The sequence below is a fragment of the Nycticebus coucang genome, chromosome 5 (assembly GCF_027406575.1).
Source record: "Nycticebus coucang isolate mNycCou1 chromosome 5, mNycCou1.pri, whole genome shotgun sequence".
NCBI lineage: Eukaryota > Metazoa > Chordata > Mammalia > Primates > Lorisidae > Nycticebus > Nycticebus coucang.
In genome coordinates this window covers 89214448-89231492 of record NC_069784.1, presented here as the reverse complement: position 1 = coordinate 89231492, position 17045 = coordinate 89214448, and the positions used below count along the sequence as shown (strand labels likewise).

The window sequence follows — 17045 nt, the reverse complement described above, 5'->3', positions numbered from 1 at the left end:
AACTTTCCTGCAAGGTAAATGTAACAAGTTTAAATAAAGCAAGCAATCGCATCTATTAGAACTTCCAGGGGACCAACAAATGGGAGATCTAAAAAAGTTAAGACAGTCTCTTCAGTGGTGTATGGAGTTGACGTCTAACTTTCACTTACAATTTCAGTTTTGCAGAATCCTGCTATAGGAAAAACGGAGCAGTTCGGTGTATGTGCAAAGAAAACTATGCGGGACCTAACTGTGAAAGGTACACTTATAAAATTCTCTTATTTTCTGTGTGAGTTAAAGGACACTTTCTGTTTCTTGCACTCATCAGCTCTGCCATGATCCTTCAGGAGAGGGGTTCCTCTTGGCCCTATGAAGTTTTGCTGAAAAAATCACTGACAAGATGCAGATTAATTGGAGAAAAGGCATACAAATTTATTTAAAGTGTATACACGGGGCCTTCAGAATGAAGACTCAAAGATACAAGAGAAATTGTTCACGTTTATGTTTATGTTCAGCAAAGTATAAATGGCCAGGCAGGAAAGTGATTGGACAAAAAGGTTATGATCTAATGCCGATGACCGAGTGAGGAAGCCCACCTGTCAGCTGCCCACAGTTTTCTAAGATAAAAATAGCTTTTGTTAAAAAAAGACTCACAGAGAGGCCTTATTTTTAAACAGAAATGCCCTAACATTGGAGAGGTCTTATTTTAACAGAAATGCTATAACATTGGCTTCATTTATTGCGTTTAGGCAGCAAATACCGTGTAGTGCTGTAAAGACAGGGTGGGAAGGCCGGGAGGTGCTACCCAAACATCACCCACTTCAGGCAGCTGCGTGGCCAGCAGCACACCCACACAGCCCTGAGGGAGCTCTCAGACTCCCGCCAGGGCTTCCCATGTAAACCTTAAATTCTGAGCAACCTCACTTCCAATGAGAACCTTCTCTATCTCTCAAACAGTAGATCCAAAACAAACAAGCAATAAAAAGCCACAGTGTTTATGGGACAGAAAATTTCCTTGCTCAGAAGTCATTGTTAGTGTGATTAATAAATGTGCAAATTGTGGATAATTCTTCCACTAAAGCGTTATGGGATTTTTTTTTTTTTCCATAACAAGGAAAATGAGAGCTGTGAGCCCACATGAATTTCATCCATTAGGAGGGAGGGGGCGACAGAGGTGATTAGATTACACTGGGCTGATTAATGTTTGTGACACATTTATTCTGTATTTCCTTACTTGGGGACAGGGGAACATCAGGCACCTGATTTACTCATTTTCTGGCTCAGTGGAGGTCTAAGAGGATTGTTAATCAGCCAGAATGGAGCTTTTCTCCTCAAATTCAGCTCAACCTGAACTGATAATGACTGAGCAGTATTGCTAATGGCTGTTCCAGGCTCCTGGAGAGGGGAGTTAATGGCCCTACAGAGAGCCCTGCAAAATCAAAAGCAAAGCCTCCCAGCAGGGAAATAACCTCAGCCCTAAGGCCCTAAGGGTTCAGTCCTACAAAACAACCCAGAGGTGCAGATAAACATTCTTATCTGCAGTGGCTTCCCCAGCCTAGCGCAGGACAGCATGCCCACCCCCACATGGGACTGCAAATGATAAGTCTCCCAGCCTGCACAGAAGTCTGGGGGACCTGCTATTGGGAGGTTGGGTCAGACCTGGTGCTGGAATGGTAGCTTCCTAACCCTGCAGAGGTAGGACCTAGGAAAGGGCCCCAATTTGGGTAATCAAAGGAGAGTGTTAAAGAGACATCATAGGGGCCTGGCTGGATTTGCTTCTCAGCTCTGTGGGTGGGTGAGCCTTCCAGGCAGGCAGGTTATCTCATCTCTCTAAGTGGTAATTTACACTTTACAAAGTGGAGACATTGAAGGTACCCTGCTCACTGGACTGTTGAGAGGTAATCCTGTAAAGTTTTTAGTATGGCACCTGGCACTAAATACATGCTCGATAGAAACTAACTGGTGAGAGCATGCATCATGGTCATGGTGGTCAATGCCCCACTTCTGGTGATGGGAGGGGACAGTTAGCTCATTTTCCTGAATCACGGCTTTGAACTTAATAGTGCTATTTATTGAGCAACTCTTACGTCTTTGTTGCTTTACATTCCTCATCTACCATCCTCACAACCACCCTGAGAAGAGGGTATATTTGTCATTTTGTGGATAATGAAATGAAGCTGGGGGTCTCAATCACCCAAAAGAAGGAGGCCTTGGCTATTTCTGATTTGCATGTGACCCTAAGAATGAGAAGAGGGTTCCTGCTCTGAGTTTAACAACCAGGTTCTTAAGTTATCTAAGCATCTAACCTATGTTTTCCATGTATTTGTGAACTTAGACTTCTCTTTGGGAGTTTTTTTTTTCCTTCATATGTAGCTGATTTGTATAGATATCTGTTTCAAACAAAACCAAAAATTAGTCCAAGCCAAGAATACTCTAGGTCTTTCTGTAGTTAGAGATCATTTAATGAAGTGGCAGTTTTCAAATCTGACTGCATCTAAGTGTCTTCTGGAAAGGTTTAGATTCCTGAGCCTTCCCCAGACCCCCTCCACCACCCCACTGAAAGAGCCTGAAGGGACGGTGCCCAGGGTCTGTGTGTTGACTTCCTGTTGGAGTCTCACACACCATGGCTGTCACTCCTTTGGGGACCACTGCTCTGCTTTAACCTTCAGCACCACACCCACATAATAGAAAAATGTTTCTCCAACTGTGGCTTAAAATTCATTGGTGTTCTCAGAAGTATTCATGGAGGTTCGCAGGTTCTCAGTGAGTATTTTTTTTAATTTTATATTTAATTTCAATGGGAATCTTGAGAAAAAACATTGATTGAAACATGCTCCACATCCGTGATTTTCAACCATTGTGCTGTGAGAGGATCTTAGGTGTGCTGCAAAAATGTGTAAGGATCATTAATTAAATTATTTTCTAAAGAAGTTCAAAGCACAGTAAATAGATTCTTTTTTTTTTTTTTTTTACTCTTTTTTATTTGTCTGTTTTTTGGAGACACAGTCTCACTTCATCACCCTTGCCCTTGGTAGAGTGCCGTGGCAACTAAATTCTTGGGCTCAAGTGATTCTCTTGCCTCACCCTCCCGGTAGCTGGGACTACCGGCACCTGCCACAATACCCAGCTATTTTTTTTTTTAAGAGACAGGGTCTCACTCTTGCTCAGGCTGGTCTCGAACCTGTGAGCTCAGGCAATCCACCCACCTGGGCCTCCCAGAGTGCTAGGAATGTAGGCGAGAGCCAGCACACCTGGCCCTTTTTACACTTTTTTTTTTTTTTATCAACATAATTTAAGTGAGTAACAGAAGTTTAACTGTAGGTTCAAGTGTGCCGTGAGATAAAAAAATAAAAATAAAAACATTGAAAAACACTGCTCTAGACTTTCTCTAGCATCACCTTATAACTAAGGGCGATGTTCTTAAATGCTGGGGGTAGAATAACAGGGATGATGGTGCGTCACAGGACAGACAATTGGAAGCTGAATGATACGGCATCAAGGCAAGCTGTAAAACTGAACCTTCCCGAAAGAAAGTTGGTGAGAAATGAGTCATCACACAGCACGTTGCAGGATCTGCGTGCTGAACGCAGACAATCCTCTACCACATCACGTTGCACATGGCCACTCAGTTGCAACAAGATGACATAATCCAGCACCTTGAATTAATATTAATTTGAATTTGATTAGTTTTATAGTTTTGTTTATGCTTTATTTGGAAATTAGCTTTGGTTTTCAAGACATATAAAAGCCTTAGGTATAAGGAGTTTCCACCTAAGTTTATGTCTGAAATATTTAAAGATAATTTAAATGAACACCGGAGAGGATATTCTACAAAAATGTTTTCCCATTAAAAGAGATCTATACTACACACAAATTTGAGGATCACTGATCTCAAATACAAATCATGTTTTACCTACTTACTTATTTCTTACAGTACCATATAAAACAGCTCACACATACCAACCTGCCTTGTCGTAAGAATCAGGTCCATAATTCTTAGCCTGCTGTGGGCTCTTCTGTCTTCCTTCCCCACCTCAGGCTTTAAACTCCACATCTTGGTTGTGCTGTTTCCAAAACGTACAGTATCAACAGGCGAGCTTGCCGCATTGTATTATACTTAGGTCATGATGATCGCAATAACTAACATGTATTGAGTGCTTACTGTGTGGTGCCTCAGGCACTATTGTAAGCACTTTACAGACACCAACACATTTAAGCCTAAAAACAAAAATCCTCTGGGATACGTTTTTATCCTTATTGATAGAAGGAGAGACACAGAGAGTTTATCCCTTACCCAAAATCACACAATGGCCTTTTTTGTCTCTACTGTTAAAAACCGTGAGAATTTGGACAGAAACAGCATCATGTCCTTTCTCTGTCCACTCTTCCCCCATCATAGAGTTCCTCCATCTCTGTCGCTCTTCCCCCATCCCTTGGCACATTGTAGGCACTCTCTATATTTGTCTAAGTAATGCTTTTCTTCTTACTTAAAAAACAACAGGTCCTTTTAATGTTCCTTTTAAAAAGGGACAACGTAATGAAAAGAACCAGTCATTTCTTGCCCTATTTTAGTTCCCCTACCTCCTACCTCATACCAGGAAAATGGACAAGGGTGACCCAGAATTGACTGAAGAGAGGTTGCAAATGGAAGGTCTCTTCTGCTGTAAAAAATTACAAAATGTGCAATGCACAAGCCTTATGGAAGAAGTCTTACAATTCTCGCTCTTGTCCCAGTGTGACCCTCCCTCCACAACTAACTGCGTTGTAAAAATGAGATGCTGGCTTGGGCAGCACATAACGCTAAAAATGGAAGGACGCAGAGGAGATCAGCATGGCCCTCCACAAGGGTGCCAGGCAGGTCCATGAAGCAGTCTGTACCTTCATGTTACGTGTTGTCACGCTTACGTGGGAGCTAAAGAGAGAAATGAGCTCATGGAAGGAGAGACGAGAATGGTGGTTATTAGAGGCCGGGAAGGTTAGGGGGCAGATGAAGATAGAGAGGTGGTTAACGCATACAAAGTTTCAGCTAGCTGAGAGGAATAAGCTCCAGTGTTCCACAGCACTGCAGGGTGAACACGGTCACCCACAAGTTAGTGTGTATTTTCAGAAGGATTGAGGAGGGGATTTCGAATGTTCACAGCACTCAAATGATAAGTGTTCTAAGCTAATTATCCTGATTTGATTATTATACATTATACACATATATCAAAATATTCTGTATCTGATAAATATGTACAATCATTATGTGTAATCTAAAGATAAAAGGAAAAAAATCCTTGTTCAGGCTCACAGGCTCATATATATATATATTAGCATACAACTAATAAAATTCATTCATTCATTCATTCAAAAAAAGATGAGGAACCTGAGACTCGGAAGCTATGAAAAGACTTAATGTCAGGTCACATCATTTGTTAGCATTAAATCCAGAACTAAAACCCAGGATCTTCAATGTTCAATCTAGTTTTTAGTTGATAAACTAGTATCATCTCAATGCCTCAGTATCCCACACTGCCTCCTATGTCAGCTTTAATAGTACACTTTCACCTGTTCGGTTTTGTTTTGTTTTTGAGACAGGGTCTTGCTCTATTGCCAGGCCTAGAATGCAGTGGTGTCACCATAGCTCAAATTCCTGGGCTCAAGAGATCTTCCTGCCTCAGTCTCCTGAGCAGCTGGGACTAGAAGTGCACACCACCACACTCAGCTACATCTGTTCCCTTTTGTGCTGGAGTGAGAAACAGGCTAGGACTGTATGATGATTTATCATGAGGACCTTGTTGCTTAAGGATCAGGAGAAAAGAATGGGGTAAATTAAAGCAAATTTAAGAAGACTTTAAACCCCTAACAGGAAAGGCAGAACATACTATCAACAGAAATGATACTGATGCTGATGCTGATGACAATAATAATGATTTCAATGATGGACTTGGTTTGGAAAAGAAGAATAAGGGAGAAAAGGAAGAGATAGCTAATATTTATTGAGGCTTACTGTGATGGGGGGATTTAGTCTAATTCTCTCTGAAGATGTCAAGTTTTCAAACTTAAGTTGCCACCCCTGTTATTTGCTTAGAGTTCTGTGACACCCTCTGCTTTGTTCCACTCCTGGATTCTTGTCCTGTAATCTTGGATAGGTTCCTTACATTTTCTAGCCTTATTTCCCAGCCTCTCAGAAAGTGGAGAGCACTTTATGGCACACTTTTTAACAAGTGTTTTTTTCTTTTTTTACACCATCTTATTTAATCCTAATGACATCTACTGAGCCACACCCCTCCCAGAAAGGTTTCTGTGCTACCCAGGCCATGAGTTTGTGCACCTTTGATAAAGACATTCAGTAACAGCTGCACAGCCTCGGAGGAAGAGCAGACGAGATAGAGAAGAGCTCCAGACACTCCCAAAGCAATCGCTGTTGGTCAAATCATTAATTTTTTCAGAAAATGTATTGTTTTATTTTCCATTTTGCTCAAATAATATGATTAATAACTGACCTGACAGAGTTTAGATGTCACAGTTCTCTCCTTTGCATTGTAAATGTATCAATTTTCCCTAGATGGAGCAAGTCATTAATAGAAGAAGACATGAGATTAAAGGAGGAAAAAAATAAGAACAGACTAGGGTCCAGTGCTGACTGAAAATGCAAATATTCACCATTTGTGTCTTTGTTATTAGCTCTTTGCTGGCAGGATTGGAAACATGGCTCTCTGATTATTCAACTGTTCTAATCATTAATGTATTAGTTAGTGACTTTATTAATGCCAGACTTCTGGGGTGGAAAGAGCATCAATCCTGGAGTCCCTCAGAGGTTTGAGGCATACAGTAATGAACAAGTCCTTTTGTTTTATACCCTCCAACTTCCTTATCTATAAATGTAGGTGTTTGTTGGGGGATACCATAAGTGTTTATGGGCTCATTATGTAAAATTTGTAGAATCCAGAGTTCAGACTAATACTCTAGCTTTGCTTCTGACCCACCAACAACAACGTTTCTTTAAACTCAGATAGGTAATATGTAGAGAGCAAATTAAATGGAGAAAAGAAAGTCCCTGGCATCTGGGCAAGTCCCTTCCCTCCCAGACCTCAAGATTCCCAAGTACACGTTGAGGTAGTCCCATTTTGATGGCCCTAAGAGTCTAATATTCTCTGTTTGGTGAACTGTATGTATCAAAGGCTAGAAATTCAATGTAGCCACATGTTCCATAGACAAATAATTTTTGCTGGCTTGTGGACCAAAGGGCCTGTAAACCTGAGGGCAAAGACATGAGAAAATATGAATAACAAAACTCACGGGAGTGTTTCCTCATGGAGTTGCTCCTTCTGGGTTAGGTAGAACTTATCTTCTTCCTCCTCATCTTTTTCATAGACTTTGATATCTAGAGTTCATGATGTTGTGCATGATTGTGTTTAATCCATTTCCTGTTCTTTCAGAGCATGAGCTGTGTGTTCTTCCTCTTCCTGACTCCCTCTATGCCTTACATAAAGTGGACATGAATTGTCCCTCTGTCGGATGAATTCACTCATTCATTCACAGCAGCAAGCAGCAGTGTGGTCCAGGGTGGGGCAAAGGAAAGAACATCAGGGTTAGAGGGTTTGGACTCTGATGGTGACTTTCTAGCTCTGTGACCCTGGAAAACTGAAGTAGCCTCTCGGCCTCAGAATTCCAGGCCTGTGTGGCCTCCCTCCCAGGTGCCTGAGGTAACAAATAAATTTATGGAGCTGCAGCAGTGAGGGACAGTGCAGGCAAAGATTGAACTTGCACCTTCCCAACAATTACACCAAAACACTGGGGCATGAGATAGAGGCTGGAAAAGTGAATACAAAATGTTGACAGTAATTTTATCAGGGTCCTGGCTTATAGGTGTAATTTTTCACTTCTGTTTTTTAAATGTTCTGAATCATGATGGTCTTATTTTAAAGGGAAGTCTTTTAAAAATGTAGTGTCTTATTATTGCTGACCAGTGCACATTGATTTCCTTGGAAAGCTCTTCCTTTGCATTCCCAAGGCCAACACCCCAGGCCAGGCCCTCACACCCCAGCTCATCTCCCTGATCGGGGCTGCCATCCACCCAGGCTCTGAAGCCAGAGTGGCTCCTTCCATCACCACACTCATCAAACTCAAAACCCCAGCTGCCTCTCTTTCTTTTTTTCTCTCTCTCCCACTTCAGAACTATCTCCAGTGCCAGAGGAGGTTTTCTTATTCTGGAGGTTGTATCTCTTCTTTCAGTTATGTTGGCAGTTCAGTGTGCCAGACCTTCGGTCCCCTTACAGTATGACCACAAATTCTTTCCAGTGACTCCCAAAGTATCTTCCCCTCCAGGCCACCCACCTTCCACACTGAGTTAGGGTCCATGGCAAAACAGAGTCCACAGGCAGCCAGCAAATATGTGGAGTTCGACCTACACAGTATTCTTAGAAAATTTGATCGTACTTTTAAAAATTGTGATTTCACATAAAAATCCAAATTTCTACTTTTTCTTCCGAAATGAGATCTAGCAACATAAGTCTTTCATTCCTTCAAGTCTGTGGTCTGGCCTGGTAACAGGTGCACCCTTGGGTGGGGCCAGTAGTCCCAGTAGGGCCTTGCTGGCCTGCAGGGCACCTGTGGGAAAAGTAGAGAAAGGCATTTCTTCCTCCCAGAAGAGGTATCCCCAGCTAGACAGCACAGCTCCTCCGCCAGGAGGGCAGAGGCTGGGTGGAGTTCAGTCTCTATGCTCCAACCGGCTGGGCTGTCCTGGTAAGGACCCACCCAGCATGACCCTAGGCACTGGATCTACCTGCACTAAATACTCTTATACCTAAAACATTTAGATGGGTGGCGACCTGGGCTCCATCTCTGTTTATCTGTGGATGGTCAGCAACGCCATCCGCTTTGCCTCCAGGCCGGCTTTGCTAAGTCTCAAGGTGGCTGCCAACAGCTCAGAGTGTCACCAGCTACCTCTTTGTTCTGAAAATGGAGAGAATATCTGTGCTTAACCCTCAAACAACAACTTTGAGCTACACTCTGATTGAATCCTCCTGAGCCAATCCCATTTGAATTTGTTCAATGACTTGAACAATTCATTGTTGCAAGATAAAGTGCGATTTAAATTAATGTTTCTCAACAGTGGTGTTATTAGCATTACGGCCAGGACATTTCTCAGTGGTACCCTGAGATCTGCATGCATTTCATTGCAATACATTTAGCATTTCTGGTTCCACTCATCCAGTGTCAGCTATGCACAACAGTCCCTGGGATAATCAAAAATGCCCACACACTAGTTTAACACAGACGCATCTACAACTAAAGGCCTGGTTGAACAGAATAGCCTACAAAGCACAATGAGGAGAGTTGGGTTCTTAAAAACGAAGTTTGGTTCTACTAGAAAGATTGGAAAATGGGAATGGATGCTGGGAGAACAATTTGCAAATATCCACTGTACCTTGCTTCTCTGTAGGAGAGAGGATTAAAAGGATGAAAAACTATGGACGCTAAATGTTAAATGTGCGATATTCCCCTTCAGGTGTGCGCCTGGTTACTATGGAAACCCCTTGCTCATTGGAAGCACCTGTAAGAAATGTGACTGCAGTGGAAATTCAGACCCCAATCTGATCTTTGAGGACTGTGATGAAGTCACGGGCCAGTGCAGAAATTGCTTACGCAACACCACTGGGTTCAAGTGTGAACGCTGTGCTCCTGGCTACTACGGGGATGCCAGAATAGCCAAGAACTGTGCAGGTACAGTACCATAAATACTAAGCCAGCTGCCTGGCCAGCAAGGCCCTCTGTTAATGCTGAAGTCAGATAAAGTATTTATCTTAAATGATGTAATTGCCTCCTTGTCACTTTCCAGGGCAATGTTCATTCCCCTCAGGAACGTACATCCCAAACTCACCAGAGATAGAAAGATGTAACTTAAGTCATGGGTAAAATGAACTAAGAGACACTAACACAAACAGAACTTCTGGGTATCATCTTATATCCCTCCAATTTTGATCAAAGTAATAAATAGACACCTGTGACTTACTTCCCATTGACCAGAGGACCGAATAAAATCTTGCATGGTTCAAATCAGTTTTCTTATTCTGGAGGTTGTATCTCTTCTTTCAGTTATGTTGACATTTCAGTGAAATACATTAGCAAGCCACCCTGCCCCCTCCCAATTTTCTCAAATTTTCAGAGTAAATATTTCAAGAATAGCATAAGAAACATTCCTAGACATCAGTTAGATTGAAATGTACAAATTTTATTCATAATTTCTCCAGTTCATTTGCCACATAGAGTGAGGCTTCTCAGAAATGAAGTTAAATTGCCTTTCTCTAGGAGAACAGGAAAGCTGGGATTGAGGGAGGGCAGGGAGAGAGGGAAGTATTTTTGCTCCTGTGGGCATGCTCCTGTAGGAAATCCTCTCTGAAACAGATCTCCACTTGGAAAGATTCAAGAAGGGAAGAGTTTAAAATCAAAAGAGGAAGATGTATCATCTTCAGATGTTGTAATAAAAGTAAACGTGTCTACAAGAAAGCAATGCACAGATGCAGGACACTGACAGGGATGGTGGGAAAGAAGGAGTCTAGTCAGAAAAGAGGGGAAGAAAGCAGTCATCGGGAAGAGGGCTGGCAAAAGCAATACCTGAAAGGTTGACATCCTGATTCTCCAAACATTTATTAGGCTTATGTTTAAACTACAAAGATGCAGATCACTCTTCAAAGAGAAGCTAACATTAGAAGCAATAAAGCATGATCCTTACTGCTGAATGGTTTAATAAATCTGCATTTTGTGGAACATTAAACAGCTGAAATGTAATAAATGGATGTCCCCATGAAGCTGATTTTTTGTGGTTATTCTGTAAAGACAGTTAAGAGGAGGAGAAAATCCACAATTGTATTTCAGCTTATTGTTAGCATAGATTGCTAAGGAACGCCTCCTTAAATATTACAAAGTAAGTCCCACACAGAAACGCTGTAGCAAATGAACAGACCGATAAGATTAGATTTTGGGGTTTTTTTTTCAAAAGATTATTAAAAATCATCCGTAGATGAATAATAGGCTCTCAGGTCTCCTAAATCCATGTAAACATGTTCGTAGTTCTTTCCATGACATTATTTCTGGTTATCCCTCTGATAGCCATCATTTGGATGTTTGGAGTCTGCCTTGCCACAGGACAAGCACTGTGGGAGCCAAGAATTGCTCCTGGGTCTCCTCACCCTCCCATCACAGGCGGTTCCCCCCTCACACCTGGCAATGATCAACTCTGCAGTTAAATTAAACTGGAGTATGAGTCTGCCATGAAGCGATGGCTCTCAATTTCAAGTTATATGACAAGCTCCATGGTCATTTAATTTCTTGTGAAACTTACCAGGATTTTTTGGACTAAAGCAATTGCACAGTCACCTCAGAATCCCAAAGAGTTGGAAGAGAAATACCAGAAAACTTAGATTCAGTTTTGCCTGGTGTCACCCCTGTGAAAATCTCACCTGACAGGGGCTTACTTGGGTGAGGTGTGTAATCTCTATTCGGGCATCCTCAAACTTTTTAAACAGGGGGCCGGTTCACTGTCCCTCAGACCGTTTGAGGCCGGACTATAGTTTAAAAAAGAAAAACCATGAACAAATTCCCATGCACACTGCACATATCTTATTTTGAAGTAAAAAAAAACAAAATGGGGACAAATACAATCACACCGCCTCATGTGGCCCACGGGCCGCAGTTTCAGGACTCATGCTCTATATCATAGAATTCACACAGTTTTAAGGAAGGATCTAATTAAGAATTAGATCCTTGAATCCTCCATTGAAGAATTAAGGAGGCTGCTAGCATTTCTAGAAACCATGACAATACTACCATATTTTTAGTGTTAAAAAATGAATCTCTGATTTCTTGTTTTTGTTTCCCACAGTGTGCAACTGTGGGGGAGGCCCATGTGACAGCGTAACCGGAGAGTGCTTGGAAGAAGGTTTTGAACCCCCTACAGGCATGGACTGCCCAACCATAAGTAAAAATAACAATACATGATTGACTAACCCCACTTTCCCTAATGCGCCGCAGGTGTGGGATGACGCAGGGCTATGCAATGTCACTTTCTAGAAAATGCTGAGTCCCACCCTTGGATTTAACCTTGTCTGCATTTCAACCAAATAGACCCTGCACAGAGTACTTGGTGGTCCATTTAATTCCAGCTGGCAAATAGGTGGCTTACATGTGCGTGGCTCTATTTTAGAAAGCTTATTTTATCGTCTTTACATTAAGCATCTTGCCTAACGGGTAGAGGCAGAGTCACAGACAACTCCCGATGACAGAGCTCTTTTTAGCTCCTTTTTCCATGTTGTCTCATCAGGTCTTCAGACCACCTGACATTCAGACAAGGCTTTACACCTAGGGAAACTGAGATACCAAGACATTTAAGTGGCTTTTGCCAAATTTGTCCAAATTGGAAGTGGGATCAGACATAAAATATTCAGGCTTTACAAAATGAAGCTGCCTTTTTTTCTCTCCTGGATTTCTTTGTCACTCATGTTAATCAAATCACGAGCAATTATACTGGAGACCAAATTTTTGGGTTAAAGACTATTTTAACATTAGGCATCCCCTCCCATAAACTAAAATGTCTTGGTCTCTAAGTACCTCTGAGCAGGAAAAATTGCTATCACCAGTGAATCTCATCTCAGAAGATGGCAGAGGGTGGGAGGCACAAGCTGGCAAAGTTCACCCACTGATGGAACAAGGGTCCTTGACCCCCCTAGGCAAGATCAATTTAAAGATGTCAAGATGCCTGCCTGGCCCCGAGCTTGTCCCCAACCCAGCCTGATGTGCTGGTGAGGACTCAGTCCCTTGAGAGAGGTCATAGGTAAGATCATGTTAAATTTCAAATAACAAATTAACATATTAACAACAATTAACACTCCAGTCTCCCTTGATCAGTTTTCTAAACCAGAGTATAATCTATGGGAAAGAGATTAACAATCGGCAAATTGCAGAAAGTAGTCAACATAGGTTTCAAAGCAGGGTGTGGCGTCCTTTTGAGAATGTCACAGGAGGGCCCTGGGCCCCAGGGGTGAAGGACAGTGGTCAGAGGAACTCAGGAGCGCTGAGAAATGGGACCCACTTCTCCACATGCTGGGTCCAGCTTGAAGGCTGACACCCTCACCAGATATCAGAGAGCGACCCTCCCAGGGACACCCTGCAGACTTGCCTGTGCTGAAGTTACTTCCAGACAGGGGGCTGGACCCTGGAGGAAGCTGAGCCCTCCCTGGGGTGAGGCAAAGGCTGTGATGGACCCTGAGCTGACTGAGGAAAGCTAATAGGAAGGGAGGGGTGCCCAGCAAACAGCCATCTCACTGGCTGGCACCAAGAATAGAATCACAGCTCCTCAGGAAACAAAAATGAAAACGGTAGTAACCAAGGAAGGGCACATTCCTGATTGACTTACAGCAGCATGCTTCCCAGCCGACTTCTGATTCTGAAGAAATGGCATTCCTTTTTTACCTCCAGGCTGTGACAAATGCATCTGGGATCTGACCGATGACCTGCGGCTAGCAGCGCTGTCCATCGAGGAAAGCAAATCTGGGCTGCTGAGCGTGTCCTCGGGGGCCGCCGCTCATAGGCACGTGAATGAAATCAACGCCACCATCTACCTCCTCAAAGTATGCTGGGTGTTGGACCTTTGGCTGTATTTTCACTCTGGTTTCACAGGCTCGGACTTGATAGCTCCTCCTATGCCCTTTTTTGTATTTCATCACTGTGTTAGAGATTGTTAGACCTGTAGGTATTAAAATACATAACAAAATACATCATTTTGTATTTTGCCCTTTTTTGCATTTCATCACTGTGTTAGAGATTGTTAGACCTGTAGGTATTAAAATACATAACATCAATGATTTCATAGGAAATTAGAAAAAGTTGATTGCAATCATGAGCTTCAGTCCAAACCAGTTGGTAGCTGCCATCTATAGAGATCATATGAAAAATGAAATGACTCAAATACTACTATCTATGTACAAAACAATTGAGAGAAGGAAAACACTCTTATTTCCTTGGTGAAGCTATACATTTATTAGTTGTTCAAGTCATTTACCTTAACCTCAATTTGCAAGAAGTTGGGTTTCTCTAGAAGCCTCCTTCTCTCTCTCTCCTCTCCCCCACCCAAATTTCTTTATTTTTTTTTTTTTTTTTTTTTAAAGCTCATTGTCTTTATTTATTTATTTATTTATTTATTTTGTGGTTTTTGGCCGGGGCTGGGTTTGAACCCTCTACCTCCGGCATATGGGACCGGTGCCCTACTCCTTGAGCCACAGGCGCCGCCCCCCACCCAAATTTCTTTCTCACTTAGACACATTCTCTCATTTCCCACACTCACACACTCACTCAGACACAGAAATGTACACACATGGCTTGTTTCTCCTCATAGGTGTACTGGTTAAGAAACAAGTTGAAGGCCGCCAACAGTGAAAAGTAGAAGTACGGTCAGTCCTCTGTATCCACGGGTTCTGCATCCTCGTATTACACATCCTTAGATTCAACTAATCACAGATCAAAAAAGATTTTTTAAAGCAATACAAAAGAACAATGTAATAATAAAAATAACTCAAATTATAAACAAAAATACAGTATAATATCTATACAGCATTGACATTGCATTAGTACTATAAATAATTACTACCTGTTAGTAATTACTAAGTGTTCTGGAGGATATGCATAGGTTATATGCAAACACCGCCATCATTTTGTATCAGGAACTTGAACATTCATGGATTTTGATATCCAAAGGTGTCCTGGGATCAATCCCTCACAGATACAGAGGGACACTGTTTAAAAGTACTTATATATTTAAATTTTAAGGGTTCTTTCCTCTAAATCATAGGCTTCTATCACAACCACAAAAGTTTTCTTTAAAACAATAGTAATTAACTGGAAGGACAATAGAATTAGTGCCAAAACATTGTTTGACTTTGCTAGTCAATTTAGCATAATGGTTAAACACAGACATTGAAACCAGAGTGCTTGTGTTCAAAGCCCAGATCTGGCACTTGCTAGCTGTGTGACCTTAGGTAAATTATATAACTTCTTTATTCTTTAGTTTCCTCATCTGGAATTAAGGATAATTACTGCATCTATTTCATGGATTGCTAAAGAATTCAATGAGTTGATACTCATATATGTAGAGAAGTTAGAACAGTACTTGGCATAAAAAGAACTCATTACTTTTTGGAAGTGCAAATGTTATCTACAGCAATTGGCCACATATGGAAAGTCTAAATCAAAACAAAAATTATACAATTCTAGTCTGAATGGAATCTTAGTGAGCCTTCTACTTAGGATTCTAAACTTAGGGATTATTCTTATCTGAACTCACCTATTTGGACATGCGAAGGCACTAACTCTCCCGTGAGTCACCCAGGTGTAGGCCACTTAGACCACTAAAATTCTCTTTGCTCAAAGGCACATTTTAAAGAGAGGTATCATCATAGCTGACAGGAGGTCATTGCCAAGATTGAAGGGCATAAATCAAATTAATCTGAGTGAAGTCACATTTAGAACAACTCTTCAAAAATGCAAAAGGAAGCAAGTGATCTGAAATACAGAGACTCTTTTTACACCAAAGAGAAGAAAGTAAATTTCTTTCTTTCTTTTTCCGTGGTTTTTGGCCGGGGCCGGGTTTGAACCCGCCACCCTCGGTATATGGGGTCAGCGCCCTACTCCTTGAGCCATAGGCACAGCCCAATAAATTTCTTTCTTTACATTGATTCTGGTGGGTTGATCAGTACTTCGAAGGTCTGATTAGGTTGAAATTTTAAAGATTAGACACAGAGGGCTACCACCAGCCTATACTGCGCCTTTGTGCAAATTAGAAAAAGGTTCTCTCTCCCTGGGGCCAGCCCAGCCCCATGCCAGGTCCCCAGCCTAGTGAGTGGAGCTCCCAGAATCGCAGCCATCAGTTTGCAGATCCCACCCTTCACACCAGCCTGCAGCAGCCTGTGGACCCCACTATTTTGAGAAGAGCGGCTCACACTCCATTCTTGAGTCATCTTACGCTGAGTTTTATATATACTTTTAATAACCCAGTGTGTATATCAATTGATTATTTTCAAAACACATTTTTTTCCACAGACAAAATTGTCAGAAAGAGAAAACCAGTATGTCCTAAGAAAGATACAAATCAACAATGCTGAGAACACGATGAAAAGCCTTCTGTCTGATGTAGAGGAATTAGCCGAAAAGGTATGTATGTATTCTGTTTCTGGGACAGTCTTCAAAGAAAGGATTTAGCTGATGTGAGCCTGGCTAGTCATAAACTACTGAGGCTTAACACAGCCATGCAGTGACCCATATACCTTAAAATAAATCAAAGCCAGGCATGTGGAGAAAGTTAGCGTACTCAGTCTCCACCATCGCTTCCCATTTTCATTGACTTTCTTGAGAAACTATGTTTATTGGGAATGTTTCTGTGTACTTGCTGCTGATCAATATGGTTGATATATGTTTCAGTTTAGGATAGTCCTGCAGCTGTTTGCTTAGCATTTTGCATCTGAGAGCTGGAGAGCATCCAAAATAAATTTTATTATATAGAACACGAATTTAAATGTTGGCTAAAAGATGCATTAAATGATAAATAAAAGGCAAAGGAATTGTCCCAAGAAAGCAACTTTGCTCTTTGGCAGGAAAAAAAATTACTTCTAACCCTTGTTTTACATCACAGACTAAAATATATTCCAGGAAGATTAAAGAATATAAATCTCAAATTCATAAGAAAATAGAACTAAATAATTATTAAACCTCAAAAAGGAGTAACACTACATTTAAAAACTGCATGAAGAATTACAATAAAAAGAGATAATAAAGTTGATAATATAAAATTTCAAATACACAGTAAAACAACCAAATAAACAAAAAAGTCAACTAGACAAAGAAAAATATTGAGGAAAACATGATTTGCAAAATCTGTCACCTATCACCAGAAAAAAAATTAAAACATGAGTGAGTCAGTGTGAAACTAGTCAATGCTCTCCCCAAGAGCCTAGTGGAAAAATATCCATCCATCCGCCATATGAATCAAAAAACTACAACCTAAGTCACCGTATTTCACATATTAAAATGTTTAA

The 17045-nt window shown here is 41.4% G+C and overlaps 1 protein-coding gene across 1 annotated transcript in view; it reads left to right on the top strand.

The window, feature by feature from the left end:
- Positions 1–17045, top strand: part of LAMA4 (laminin subunit alpha 4) — a 162193-nt gene that overhangs the window by 65380 nt on the left and 79768 nt on the right. The window contains exons 4-8 of the mRNA XM_053591244.1: positions 158–238; positions 9473–9687; positions 11846–11941; positions 13438–13589; positions 16054–16164. Of these exons, the coding sequence (XP_053447219.1) occupies positions 158–238; positions 9473–9687; positions 11846–11941; positions 13438–13589; positions 16054–16164 (655 nt within the window). The remainder of the gene's footprint in view (positions 1–157; positions 239–9472; positions 9688–11845; positions 11942–13437; positions 13590–16053; positions 16165–17045) is intronic.